Genomic DNA, 14,458 nt, shown 5'->3' on the forward strand with positions numbered 1-14,458 from the left:
GAGTTATGCCTCTTAACAAATGGAAAAATTGCTAAATTTTTCGTTTCCGTTCTGTAACTTTAGTTTGCCTCAACCAAATGTTATGAAACTTATGCACAATGCTAATTATCACAGAGAAAGATACCAAAGGGACATTCAAACTCATAAGTAGAAAATAAACTGACAATGTCATGGCAATAAAAAAAAGACCAAAAGACAAACATACCAAAGATACCAAAGGGACATTCAAACTCATAAGTAGAAAATAAACTGACAATGTCATGGCAATAAAAAAAAAGACCAAAAGACAAACAACAGTATACAAAACACAACATAGAAAACTAAATCCTGAGCAACATGAACCCCACCAAAAACTGGGGGATCTCAGTTGATCTGGAAGGGTAAGCAGATCCTGCTCCACATGTGGCACCCGTCTTGTTGCTCATGTTAATACAAACCCGGTAATAAGTAATTCAGAAGGTCACATTCGGGGGAAAGTGAAATTGATTATAGTTATGACAATTGGAACATGTCCGCTGTCATCAGTGAAACAGATATTCCATAACGGTCAACCAACTCGTGATGGCATCCTTAAAATTTATGAAGTAATGATTTCAACTTCACCTTTTGGAACTCTTGGTTAAATAGCTTCCTTGTCAGCAGCAACCCTCTATCAAGGAAATCATGATAGGAAATACAAGCCCTGGATTATCATATCAACTGGGAGATAAATACTCCATATACAGGTGCTGTTGGAATGTTGCTACATAAAAATGGAAAGTTCACAATTGGGAAGCTGAAATCATCTCTTTTGTCATAAAGTTTTGCTTTCAAACAACCCTCATTGTCAATTTCTAGATGTAAGCCAAGATATGAGGCAGACTTAATTGTATCTGTTGTATCCTTTATTTCAAGTTCGATGAGATAGATGCGTTCAACATGGTCCCAAATTTTGAATTATTTAGTGAGAGAACATCATCTATTTTGAGGAAAGGAAAGTTAAAGGATACTGCTAACTTCTTTTCTTTCTTCCTAAGAAGTTCCTGTATGAAGTCTGCCTCATATGAACAAAGGAAAAATTCGGCAAGAAAAGAAGCACAGTTGGTTCCAATGGGAATACCGATTGTTTGTTGAAAAACACGTCCTCCAAATGTAACCAATATGTTGTCAAACAAGAAATCAAACATCTTGATAATGTCAGTTTTAGAGATTTTTTTGTTTGAATCCGTGTGATTTTTTAAAAAGTATGATTTATCCCTCCCTAAGACAAGATACTTGTATCTATGTTGGCAATTCTATTTTATGAATCAAAGCAGGACCAACTCTTTCAATTTGTCTTTTAGTTTGGAATGGGGAATACTGTGTAAAGTGTAGAAAAGTAAAATGTTTTAATGCTATTGCAAGATGAAAGAGTCCTAGATTGTATGTACTCTAAAAGATGTTTGGAATTTTTTACTTGCATTCACATCTATTTCAAGCCACCTCTAGAATAGATAGTTTCACAATAACTTTGAAGCCCGGCTTTGATTGCTGATAAAATTGATGTTAATAATTTAGAAAGAGGTTTTGTGGAGCACTTGAAAGACCAAGCAATATAATGTTGTTTGTAAGGACACTTATGTAGTTTAGGTAATTAATACAGTGATGGAAGATCCAGTTCTTCATCTTTGGTTGATACTCAAATTTTTGAACTCATCAATCATCCATTTTATAAAAAATGGTTTGAAAAAATTACAGGTTTAAAATATTTGTTAATTAAGAAAACAAGGTGAAATGGTAGATGTGGAAGACTGATGTTTTATTCTTTCCACTTGTATGTAATGGATTAATTTATTTTCATGGATTGAGGAAAAATTGGATGTTTGATTTTGTGGTTTTGCCAAAGTTTGCCTAAAGAAAATTTGTACTTCACTGAACATTTAAATTTGTGGTTCGCCATCGACCAATGAAATCATTGAAAAAATATCTCAAAACTAATTATGAACTCCCAGTATTGATTTTGATCTGAAACTACCATTTTGATATGAATATATAAGTGGGTCATGTTCAGTCTTTCAAGCTATAAACACAGGCTTACTGACCCAAATGGTTAAAATAATTGTGTCTGTTTACAACATCATACGCGATACAAACTAGTAATTAACTTTCTTGAACAAAAATATGCACCATAAATGGCTAGATATTAGTAGGAGAGTATGTCATTCTACCAACCAAAAAAATACATGGTTTATCCACTAACTTTTTGAATTATGTAAGAAGAGGCTTTCATTTGTTAAATTTTTTTGTTACATTACTTGTGGTGTGCACATATTGTCAGCATTCAGTTATGTTATTTTCAACTATTAAATTTACCAATAGATGATGAACTTGGTTAGTGATTTTTTTTAATTAGAAATGGAAGTTTTTGGGAAAAGATGGCTGTCCAGTAATTTTATTACCTTAACCAGTGGTCAAATGTGTTCTTTGCATCGGCACTAAACACATTTATTTAAAAACCAGTTGTTGGCATGACACGGGTTATGTTCTTCTCATATATGTTATGATGGTATGATACTAAACCCCTAACGGGAAGGATTGTGCCTGATATTCATATGATGAAGACATAATCTTTCAATCAGTTTAATTGAAGTCTGGAGCTGGCATGTCAGTTAACTGCTAGTAGTCTGTTGTTATTTATGTATTATTGTCATTTTGTTTATTTTCTTTGGTTACATCTTCTGACATCAGACTCGGACTTCTCTTGAACTGAATTTTAATGTGCGTATTGTTATGCGTTTACTTTTCTACATTGGCTAGATGTATAGGGGGAGGGTTGAGATCTCATAAACATGTTTAACCCCGCCGCATTTTTGCGCCTGTCCCAAGTCAGGAGCCTCTAGCCTTTGTTAGTCTTGTATTATTTTTAATTTTAGTTTCTTGTGTACAATTTGGAGTTTAGTATGGCGTTCATTATCACTGAACTAGTATATATATTTGTTTAGGGGCCAGCTGAAGGACGCCTCCGGGTGCGGGAATTTCTCGCTGCATTGAAGACCTGTTGGTGGCCTTCTGCTGTTGTCTGTTCTGTGGTCGGGTTGTTGTCTCTTTGACACATTCCCCATTTCCATTCTCAATTTTATCTTCTTTCAGAGACACTCACAGAAACCATTTAGTGTTTTTATTTCCAAATTGGTGATACATAGTTGGAAACAGTCAATTTATCCGTTCACCATCTATGATTTCCATGCTGGAATATTTTTGGGGCAGAATGTTTGTTATATATTTCATGTGACATGGTGTCAGGATCATTTTGTTGAGCTATTGTCTACAATTCAGTACATTTACTCAACTTTGTCAAGAATTATCTGTGTACCCTCACAAAAAAATATCCAGACATAGACAACATTGTGTTTCCTCTTTTGTAATCTTGAGGTTTTTCATAGCTATGGCCTGTTCCATAAAACATTCATGGGACACTAGGAGGACAACTTGAACAAGCCACTTTATGTGTGGTGTCAACTATTATGTTGTACAAGTTTAAAATGTATATATGTCTACTAAATTGCTTCTTGGTACCATGTATGTTTTAATGAAACAGTCCTACTACTACTGTAAAATCAGGATTTGATGTATGGATTTATAATTGCAAATCCTTTACCATTATCAAAAACGTGAATTCTAATAATTGGGATTACAAACATTTTACAAAGGAAGATCACCACTGAAATTATGAATGAGAGTTTTTATAATTGCAAACCTGGTACTGTCACATTTTTTGCATTAATAAAAACATTGCAATAATCTTTGAATTCACAGTATATGGAATGGGTTTTGCTGACACTGTTGATTGAAGGCTTTGCAGTGGTGTGATGTTGTTCACACCCTTGTCAAATGGGCTTCAGTAGATAGTTGTCTCATTTACAATCATACCATTTATGATTATGATTATTTTTGTGACCAAATGTATAATACACCTCACAATAAATGTGACTATATATATATATACTTTGATTCAAAATTTAGGTCACTTTCAAATACCAGCAATGTTAAGAACATCATACATTTTGTTTTAAAATTAATGTATTGTGCATAGATAAACAAGAGGCTTTAAAGATCCTGAGTTGTTCACCTAGGTCAATGTGCATCTAAATTAATGGACACTCCAACATTTTATCTTGAAAATGTTATAGATAGGTAGAAACTTCCAATATCAAAAATAATCAGCAAGACAAAATCTACAAATAAGTCAACATGGCTAAATTCCGAAGTCAACTCCTTATTCGAGTTACTTCCTTTTTTACCATTTTTTGTGTTTTTGACTTTTATCTTGAAAAGATTGATGATACAATTATTAAATAACAAAAATGATCAGCCAAACAAGACCTACTAATAAGTCAGTTAGTAGACTCTTAAATGAAGGATTTTTTACCCTTATTTGTGTCTTGGGCAAAAACTAAAGAGGATAGTCTAGAGAGAAACTTGTGAAAAAAGAGTGCACATGCTGAAATGTCTCGCCTGCTTTACTGACCATTGATTTTATGTTGATAGTCCTAAATATAAAGCTTTACTACAAGTATCACATAAACTTAACATGATGCAAGAAAATGAGGCCAAGGTCAGATAAACCAAACAGGAAATACATGTACACCTTACAATCATTCCATACACAAAATATAGTTGACCTATTGCTTATAGTTTCTAAGAAACAAACTTAACAAGGAAAATTTTACATTGACCAATGACCATGAAAATGAGGTCAAGGTCAGATGAACCATGCCAGATAGACATGTACACCTTACAGTCAATCTATGCATTAGATATAGTTGACCTATTGCTTAAAGTATCTAAGAAACAAACTTAACCATGAAAATTTAACATTGACCAATGAACCATGAAAATGAGGTCAATGTCAGATGATACCTGCCAGACAGACATATACACCTTACAATCATTCCATACACCAAATATAGTTGACCTATTGTTTAGTTTAAGAAAAACAGACCAAATTCACAGGCACTTGTCTCAGAAAAAAAAATCCTATATACCTTAATTTTTTTTTCGGAGACAAGTGCCTGTGACCAAAACACAAAAACTTAAAACTGAGCAATAAACCTTGAAAATGAGGTCAAGGTCAACTCAAACCTGCCAGACTGACATGTACATTGTAAAATATTTGCATACACCAAATATAGTTGACCTATTGCATATAGTATCAGAAAAAAAGACCAAAACACAAAAACTTAACTTTTACCATTGAACCATGAAAATGAGGTCAAGGTCATATGACACATGCCAGTTGGACTTGTACACCTTACAATCACTGTACATTGAAAGACTTTGCAGACTACAAACATTAGTGTCATGATACTTTATTTAATGCTGCATAAGCTTTGTCTATACATTGTCTTAGTAAGTGTTCATCTTGTAAAAGGTCCTTCAGTTTCTCTGTCTCCATCTCCACCAACATTCCTTCAAAATAAAATAAAATATCTACTTAGTATACAAAATGCTCCAAATCTCCTTTTTTCTAGGATTAATTTTAGAGAAAATATTATTCCATTGCTGATACTTAGCTGAAAATTAATTTATCATAACATTATTTGTACTTTTGTATGTTGTAAAACAACTGACAGAATTCACATTTGTAGTTCTTTCTACTTGTCATACAAATTGTGATACGAATGTGACACATTTGCAGCTCCATAAAATTATGTTGAATCCATTCTACACTATAAAAGCATCGTGTATATCACTAACATTGTAATAGTAACATCAGAAAAATAAATGGAGAATGTGTCCATGGGACACAGATGATGCCCCACTTGCATATAACATTATAAAGGGACATAACTAGAGAACTGTAAAAGTGATGCCACCCAAATTCGAACTTGATCCGTGTTTTATTGTAATAAGCATTGTGTATAAGTTTCATAACATTTGGTTGAGGCAAACTAAAGTTAGAGAACGGAAATGATAGATTCAGCAATTTTTCCATTTATAAATGGGCAAAACTCAAAAACGGTAAAAGTGACGCAACCCAAATTCAAACTTGACCTAAGTTTTGTGGTAATAAGCTTTGTTACTGTGTATAAGTCTCATGACATTTGGTCAATGGAAACTAAAGTTAGAGAATGGAAACCCATTACGGGACGTACGGATGGACCAGGGTTAACCTTAATGCCCCCTATGCTACGTCTGGGGCATAAAAATTGAAGAACTGTTTTCATGTTTACAGGAGATACAAGTTTGTAGTGCTCAAAAATCATATCATCGTATCTAAAGTCAATTTCATTTACTACCTTGAAAAGAAACTACATGTTGTGTTTATTTTATCAACTACCTGATTTTATTATACACACGAAATTATGTCACCGTAAATTATTTGATACATCAAGTTTGACAATTTCATGTGATTTTTTAAGAGAAAAATGCATACAAAGAAATTGTTTTCATTATCAAGTGTTACTTTGGGTGGGAACTTGTCATAATCTTACTGTGCAATTTTCCATAATTTCTATTTCCAAAGTACATAACTCCCATGTAGAAAGTTAAGCTGGACTGATTATAGAACTCTTCTGAAAAATTCCTAAGATAATCTTTGATATAAAAATATGACAAGAAATTTAAGAATAAGTGCTCTTGTGCATTGCAATTTTCCAATTTCATTCAGCTTTCCAAGAAGCATAACTCCTGTAAAAAAAGTAGATTGAAGCTAAAATATAGCTGATCAGCATTGATTTCAAACTTGTTCAACGCATGGCCAATACATGTATAAACCTTTGATATAAATTTCATAAAAACCAGACAAGAAATGTAGACATGAAAGCACTAGAATGCAATTTTCCACCCATAAAAATAGTTGATCAGTACTGATATAAACTCCTCCTAGACATTCCAGATATAAACCTTTGATATAAATTTTATAAAAATCCCAGCAAGTAATGAAGGCTTGAGAGTGCTTAAAATGGAAATTTCCATAGAATAGCCATTTCCAAGGAGCAAAATTATATTTTCTACCATGTCCAAAACATTGCTAATATAAACCTTTAACATATATTAAATTCATAAAAAAATGAACAAAATGTAAGTAGGGCAGCACTTACAAGACCAGAGGGATGCCTGGTATTTTTAGGTCCAAATTCCAGTAAATCAATTCCAGAGCATTTTCAAAATCTAAAGGGAGCTTCCTTTTATTAATTCCAACAATGTCGTTTTTTTTTAAGGAAAAAATTCAAGCATAATAATAAATAAATATACATGATATGTTGAAAATTGCATTAATCAGACAGTTTAAGTCCTGTAGCTCTGAAACAAAAACAAACATTTTCAAAATCAAAAGATAGCTTTCTTCCGCCAATTCGAATATTCCATACAACTTTCATGGTTTTTGATGAAACAATTTCTCTAATTTTTGTTTGACATGTACATTACAGGTATATATGGTAGAAAATGTAATAGTAATAACTCAAAGCTTATAACACACTTTAAACTTCCAGTGGCCTTATTTCATATGTTCCTGGTACAAATATTGATGTTGGATAAATTTTTGAAATTATGTACCTGTGATTTTCTCTACATGTTCTGGATATACTGTCTCAATCTTCTGGTACAACATCTCTCCTATAAAATCTCTTTCACTACTATTAATGGCTAATCTGGCTTTCTCTACAGCCAGTTGTAACTTTTCATTATCTTGCAACAAGACTTCAACATTTTCCTTTCCCAATTCCAGGATCATACCTATAGTACACAAGAGTGCACACGCTGAAATGTCTCGCCTTCTTTACTAATCATTGATATTATGTTGATAGTCCTAAATATAAAGCTTTATTACAACTGTCACATAAACTTAACATTAACCAAGAAAACTAAACATTGACCAATGAACCATGAAAATGAGGTCAAGGTCAGATGAACCATGCCAGACAGACATGTACAGCTAACAATTCTTCCATACAACAAATATAGTTGACCTATTGCTTATAGTTAAAGAAAAACAGACCAAAACACAACAAGAGTGCACACGCTGAAATGTCTCGCCTTCTTTACTAATCATTGATATTATGTTGATAGTCCTAAATATAAAGCTTTATTACAACTGTCACATAAACTTAACATTAACCAAGTAAACTAAACATTGACCAATGAACCATGAAAATGAGGTCAAGGTCAGATGAACCATGCTAGGCAGGCATGTACAGCTAACAATTCTTCCATACAACAAATAGAGTTGACCTATTGCTTATATTTTAAGAAAAACAGACCAAAACACAAAAACTTAACACTGAGCAATGAACCTTGAAAATGAGGTCAAGGTCAAATAAAACCTGCGTGACTGCCAAATAGATCATAAAATATTTCCATACACCAAATATAGTTGAACTATTGCATATAGTATAAGAAAAACAGACCAAAACACAAAAACTTAACTATAACCACTGAACCATGAAAATGAGGTCAAGGTCAGATGACACCTGCCAGTTGGACATGTACACCTTACAGTCCTTCCATACACCAAATATACTAGACCTATTGCTTATAGTATCTGAGATATGGACTTGACCACCAAAACTTAACCTTGTTCATTGATCCATGAAATGAGGTCGAGGTCAAGTGAAAACTGTCTGACGGGCATGAGGACCTTGCAAGGTACGCACATACCAAATATAGTTGAACTATTGCACATAGTATTAGAAAAAAAGACCAAAACTCAAAAACTTAACTTTGCCCACTGAACCATGAAAATAAGGTCAAGGTCAGATGACACCTGCCCACTAGACATGTACACCTTACAATCATTACATACACCAAATATAGTAGACCTATGGCATACAGTATAAGAAAAACAGACCAAAACACAAAAACTTAACTATAACCACTGAACCATGAAAATGAGGTCAAGGTCAGATGACACCTGCCAGTTGGACATGTACACCTTACAGTCCTTCCATACACCGAATATACTAGACCTATTGCTTATAGTATCTGAGATATGGACTTGACCACCAAAACTTAACCTTGTTCATTGATCCATGAAATGAGGTCGAGGTCAAGTGAAAACTGTCTGACGGGCATGAGGACCTTGCAAGGTACGCACATACCAAATATAGTTGAACTATTGCACATAGTATTAGAAAAAAAGACCAAAACTCAAAAACTTAACTTTGCCCACTGAACCATGAAAATAAGGTCAAGGTCAGATGACACCTGCCCGCTAGACATGTACACCTTACAATCATTCCATACACCAAATATAGTAGACCTATGGCATACAGTATAAGAAAAACAGACCAAAACACAAAAACTTAACTATAACCACTGAACCATGAAAATGAGGTCAAGGTCAGATGACACCTGCCAGTTGGACATGTACACCTTACAGTCCTTCCATACACCGAATATACTAGACCTATTGCTTATAGTATCTGAGATATGGACTTGACCACCAAAACTTAACCTTGTTCACTGATCCATGAAATGAGGTCGAGGTCAAGTGAAAACTGTCTGACGGGCATGAGGACCTTGCAAGGTACGCACATACCAAATATAGTTATCTTATTACTTATAATAAGAGAGAATCTAACATTACAAAAAATCTTAACTTTTTTTTCAAGTAGTCACTGAACCATGAAAATGAGGTCAAGGACATTGGACATGTGACTGACGGAAACTTCGTAACATGAGGCATCCATATACAAAGTATGAAGCATCCAGACCTTCCACCTTCTAAAATATAAAGCTTTTAAGAAGTTAGCTAACGCCGCCGCCGCCGCCGTAGCCGCCGCCGCCGCCGGATCGCTATCCCTATGTCGAGCTTTCTGCGACAAAAGTCGCAGGCTCGACAAAAACTAAACACTGAGCAATGAACGTGAAAATTAGGTCAAGGTCAAATAAAACCTGGGCGACTGACATATAGATCATAAAATATTTCCATACACCCAATATATTTGACCTATTGCATATAGTAATAGAAAAAAAGACCAAAACTAAAAAACTTAACTTTGACCACTGAACCATGAAAATGAGGTCAAGGTTAGATGACACCTCCCAGCTAGACATGTACACCTTACAATCATTCCATACACCAAATATAGTAGACCTATTGCATACAGTATAAGAAAAACAGACCAAAACACAAAAACTTAACTATAACCACTGAACCATGAAAATGAGGTCAAGGTCAGATGACACCTGCCAGTTGGACATGTACACCTTACAGTCCTTCCATACACCAAATATACTAGATCTATTGCTTATAGTATCTGAGATATGGACTTGACCACCAAAACTTAACCTTGTTCACTGATCCATGAAATGAGGTCGAGGTCAAGTGAAAACTGTCTGACGGGCATGAGAACCTTGCAAGGTACGCACATACCAAATATAGTTATCCTATTACTTATAATAAGAGAGAATTTAACATTACAAAAAATCTTAACTTTTTTTTCAGTAGTCACTGAGCCATGAAAATGAGGTCAAGGACATTGGTCATGTGACTGACGGAAACTTCGTAACATGAGGCATCTATATACAAAGTATGAAGCATCCAGGTCTTCCACCTTCTAAATTATAAAGCTTTTAAGAAGTTAGCTCACGCCGCCGCCGCTGCCGTCGCCGCCGTAGCCGACACAGGATCACTATCCATATGTCGATCTTTCTGCGACAAAAGTCGCAGGCTCGACAAAAATGACTTTTTTTCTATTAAATAAATTACCATCTTTAATAATAATAAAAAAAATCTTCATATATGATATAAATCTGGAACTTTATGCATAGTATAAAATAATTAATGATGTCAAAGATATCAATGGAATAAATTAAAAACATATGAGACTAGAATAAAATAATATGTGCCTGTCCCAAATCAGTGTAATTCAGTGGTTGTCCTTTGCTGAAATTGCTCATGTCTGCCATATTTGTTTTTTCATAAATGTATTGTATAAATTAGACTTTCATTTGAATTTTTTCACATTTTTTATGTCAGGCCTTTTACAGCTGACTGTATGGAATGGGTTTTTCTCATTCTTGAAGGCTGTACCGTGACCTATACTTGCTTTTATCTTCACCATTGAACTCTGGTGGATAGTTGTCTCAAAGGCAATCATACCACACCTCCTTATTTTTATACATATAGAAAAATAATTATATATTATACAAAATGTAAAAGAATGATAAGAATTAAATGGTTTCTGTTGTCAATAATTAATAGATGGATATTCTGTTGATGCTAAATTAGAAGGAGACCATCTGTTATTAATCAAAATAAAATTGAGAATGGAAACGGGAATGTGTCCGAGACAACAACCAGATCAAACAGCAGAAAACAGCCCAAGGCCACCAAAGGGACTTCAACACAGCAGGAAAATCCTGCACCTGGAGGCGGGCTTCAGATGGCCCCTAAACAAAAATGTGTACTAGTTCATTGCTTGATTGTTGTTTGCTTAATTTCCAGTGGCAAGTATGTCATGCATATTCAGGAAAAAATTAGAAAAATAGACACACATGCCAAAAAATTGGTTGATGGTAACTTAAATAAAGAGCTTTCAAGTTTGTGTTGCTCAGTCTTTAGTTTTCCTTGTTGTCTTTTTTATACCATTGTTTGTCTTTTGGTCTTTTTTTTTTTTTTTTTTTTGCCATGGCGTAGTTTTAATATCCCTTTGGTAAATTTGGCCTCTCTTTCACACATGGTTTTTGTAATATTTATAGTTCACAGTACCAATGGATAAACCTACATATGGTTAATGTACCTGTTATTTTAGAGCAGTGTTCACTGTCAAGAGATTGGACAGAATCAAACAAAAATTCTTCATTTGTGGATGATGTATGGTCTGAGTCATCTTTTAGCTCATATGGATCTACTGGTATAGGTTGTCTGTAAAAGAAAATGTTTTTTTAAAGCTGCAAATACAGTCTGAAAATACATGTACAGTCTTTCAGTCTGAAAAAACTTTTTTCCCAAATTCCCTCTATACTAAGATACCTTTTGTAGTATTCATTTCTGAGAATGCTGATCCAATTTACTCTTTGTATGAAAGGAAGCATTATAATTTTCGTACAGTCATATTTTTCCAACTCATAATTTAGCAGTCATAAGGGACACCCTCAAGCAACAAATATCTATATCTTCCTTATTATCAAGGTAAATATGTTATAACTTTTCCGAAGAATGCAAATAACATGACATAATGCTTATTTTTCATTTGCAATAAAAATAAAGAGCTGCTACCAGGACATATTTGGCATCAGAGCCCACCAGTCCTTGCTCTTGACTTATTCCTAAATGCTGCATGTTTAGCGGAGAAGCAGCAAATACCAATTTTTAATTCTTTGGTTTGACCAGGCCTGGAATTTCATATTTTTATGGAATAAATTGTTAAATTATATATAACGCTATAAATCTGCAATGAAAATAATGTTGATGTTAACCAGAGTTGGATCACTAGACATAACAATCCAAATTAATGTACTTATTCTGCATTTTATTCATATCTATCACAATATCTTTCACATTATATTATACTGTATCATGTTGTTGCTTATATTGTGTATGTATCTAATTATAATTATTGCTTGTCCCTGTGGGACCTTGATAGGAATAATAAATATTGGATTTAATTTGTAAAAGCTTATAATTTGCATGATTTACTTCCAGATTTTAGAAATAAGTAACTTTACTTCAAGCATGGTTAGATTTTTGTCGAGCCTTTGACTTTTGTCGAAAAAGCGAGACATAGCGATCCTACATTCCGTCGGCGGCGTCCACAAATATTCACTCTATGGTTAAAGTTTTTGAAATTTTAACAACTTTCTTAAACTATCCTGGATTTCTACCAAACTTGGAAAGAAGCTTATTTATGATCATAAGATAGTATCCAGAAGTAAATTTTGTAAAAGAAAAATTCCATTTTTTCTGTATTTTACTTATAAATGAACTTAGTTTTTCTGCCAGTTAACATTACATTCACTCTGTGGTTAAAGTTTTTAAAATTTTAACAACTTTCTTAAACTATCTTGGATTTGTACCAGACTTGGACAGAAGCTAGTTTATGATTAAAAGCTAGTATCAAGAAGGAAATTTTGTTAAAATGTTGTTCCATTTTTTCCGTATTTTACTTATAAATGGACTTAGTTTTTCTTCCAGTTAACATTACATACAGTGTGCAGTTTAAGTTTTAAAAACATTTATTAGATTCATAATTTATCCTGGATTTTTACCAAACTTGGACAGAAGCTACTTACAATCAAAAGATAGTATAGAGAAGAATATTTTTATTAATTTTTTTCCTCATTTTTGTTGAGCCTGCGATTAACAGCAAAAGTAGGCGAGACACTGGGTTCTGCAGAACCCTTACAAATTTTTATTAGTAATAGTGGTTCCAAGATTTCAGAAAATCAGCAGCATAGACATCATTTTACTTCAGGTTGTTCATACTGATAAAGGATATATCTGTAACATCCGAAATATTTATTGATATTTGTATATTTTTTTCATTCTGGAGTTGTAACACTTTTTAGGCTTATATCTAATCAATTTATTGTGTACAATGTTGTTTTTGAAACACGATTGATTGCTCTCATAAGAAAGATCTTTGACTATTTAATATCTAGAGTTCAAAGCTATATATTTATTTATTTATTTATTTATTACATAGCTTTTATATAGTGCCTATCTAATAAACATAATACTCTAAGCGCTTAACATATAAAATTGAAGGAAAATATATCACAATGCATACAATAATAGCAAATATATATATATGAACATAAGAATGAAACAGAAATTAAATAGAATAATGATGTAAATTAAAAGCATTGAAAGGGGAAATATATATCACAATGAATACCATAAAAACATATTAGAATATAACAGTTAACCAAAATATATACTGTATAATAAATATAAATATACATAATTGAACCATACATGTCAGGATGGGATACAACTTCTTCAACTCTCTTTCTCAAGAAACTGTCATCCCTAAGCATACGCAATAATTCATCATCTTCTCGTTCAAGAAGGATTCCAGTTACTTTACTAATGAGTTCTGAATTTTCAGATACTTGTACATGTCCTGTGACTGTGTTGATAATATGCGAAATTTTGACATACAAGTGTTCACCAAGTATTTCTCGTTTATCTTTTATGTCTGGAACAGGGCATTTTTTAATTGAGCTCATTTATGAAATGTGCCTATATTAACATATATTTGATTATGAAAGCAGGGTATGTGGATGACATATGTATAGCATAAGAAAATAAAAAGTTGCACGTATCCTCCATTTGTAAACAAATATATTAATGCGCTTGCTCACTTCCGGTTTAAAACTGATTAAAAAGTAGTTCAATAGATAATAAGTTCAAATTCATTTATAAACTTATCATATAATTAATAACTCTTTAATTTATTATACAGTATATATTTTTGTCTTTTAATAAGTAGAATATTTTGACATATTTCTAATAATTCATGGAACCGGAAAAAAGAAAAAAGAAGTTCTG

At 33.0% G+C, this 14,458-nt stretch overlaps 1 protein-coding gene across 1 annotated transcript; it reads right to left on the reverse strand.

Moving 5' to 3' along the window:
- Window positions 1–5,311: 5,311 nt before the first annotated feature.
- On the reverse strand, window positions 5,312–14,254 carry LOC127730201 (uncharacterized). Its single transcript, XM_052238485.1, has 4 exons — window positions 13,883–14,254; window positions 11,706–11,830; window positions 7,519–7,698; window positions 5,312–5,427 (listed from the first exon to the last, which is right to left on the reverse strand). Exons 1-4 carry the CDS (start codon window positions 14,134–14,136, stop codon window positions 5,318–5,320), a joined length of 669 nt encoding a protein of 222 aa, XP_052094445.1. The 5' UTR covers window positions 14,137–14,254; the 3' UTR covers window positions 5,312–5,317.
- Window positions 14,255–14,458: the final 204 nt, after the last annotated feature.

This window comes from Mytilus californianus, unplaced genomic scaffold, assembly GCF_021869535.1.
Source record: "Mytilus californianus isolate M0D057914Y unplaced genomic scaffold, xbMytCali1.0.p SCAF_2, whole genome shotgun sequence".
Taxonomy (NCBI): Eukaryota; Metazoa; Mollusca; class Bivalvia; order Mytilida; family Mytilidae; genus Mytilus; species Mytilus californianus.

Excerpts from the sequence above, each read along its gene's own strand:
- LOC127730201 (XM_052238485.1), bottom strand. The coding sequence starts at position 14,136 with ATGAGCTCAATTAAAAAATGCCCTGTTCCAGACATAAAAGATAAACGA. Across the intron at positions 7,699-11,705 it reads ACACTGCTCTAAAATAACAG|GTATGATCCTGGAATTGGGA; the intron begins GTACATTAACCA and ends TGTGTACTATAG. Across the intron at positions 5,428-7,518 it reads ACATGTAGAGAAAATCACAG|GAATGTTGGTGGAGATGGAG; the intron begins GTACATAATTTC and ends TTTATTTTGAAG.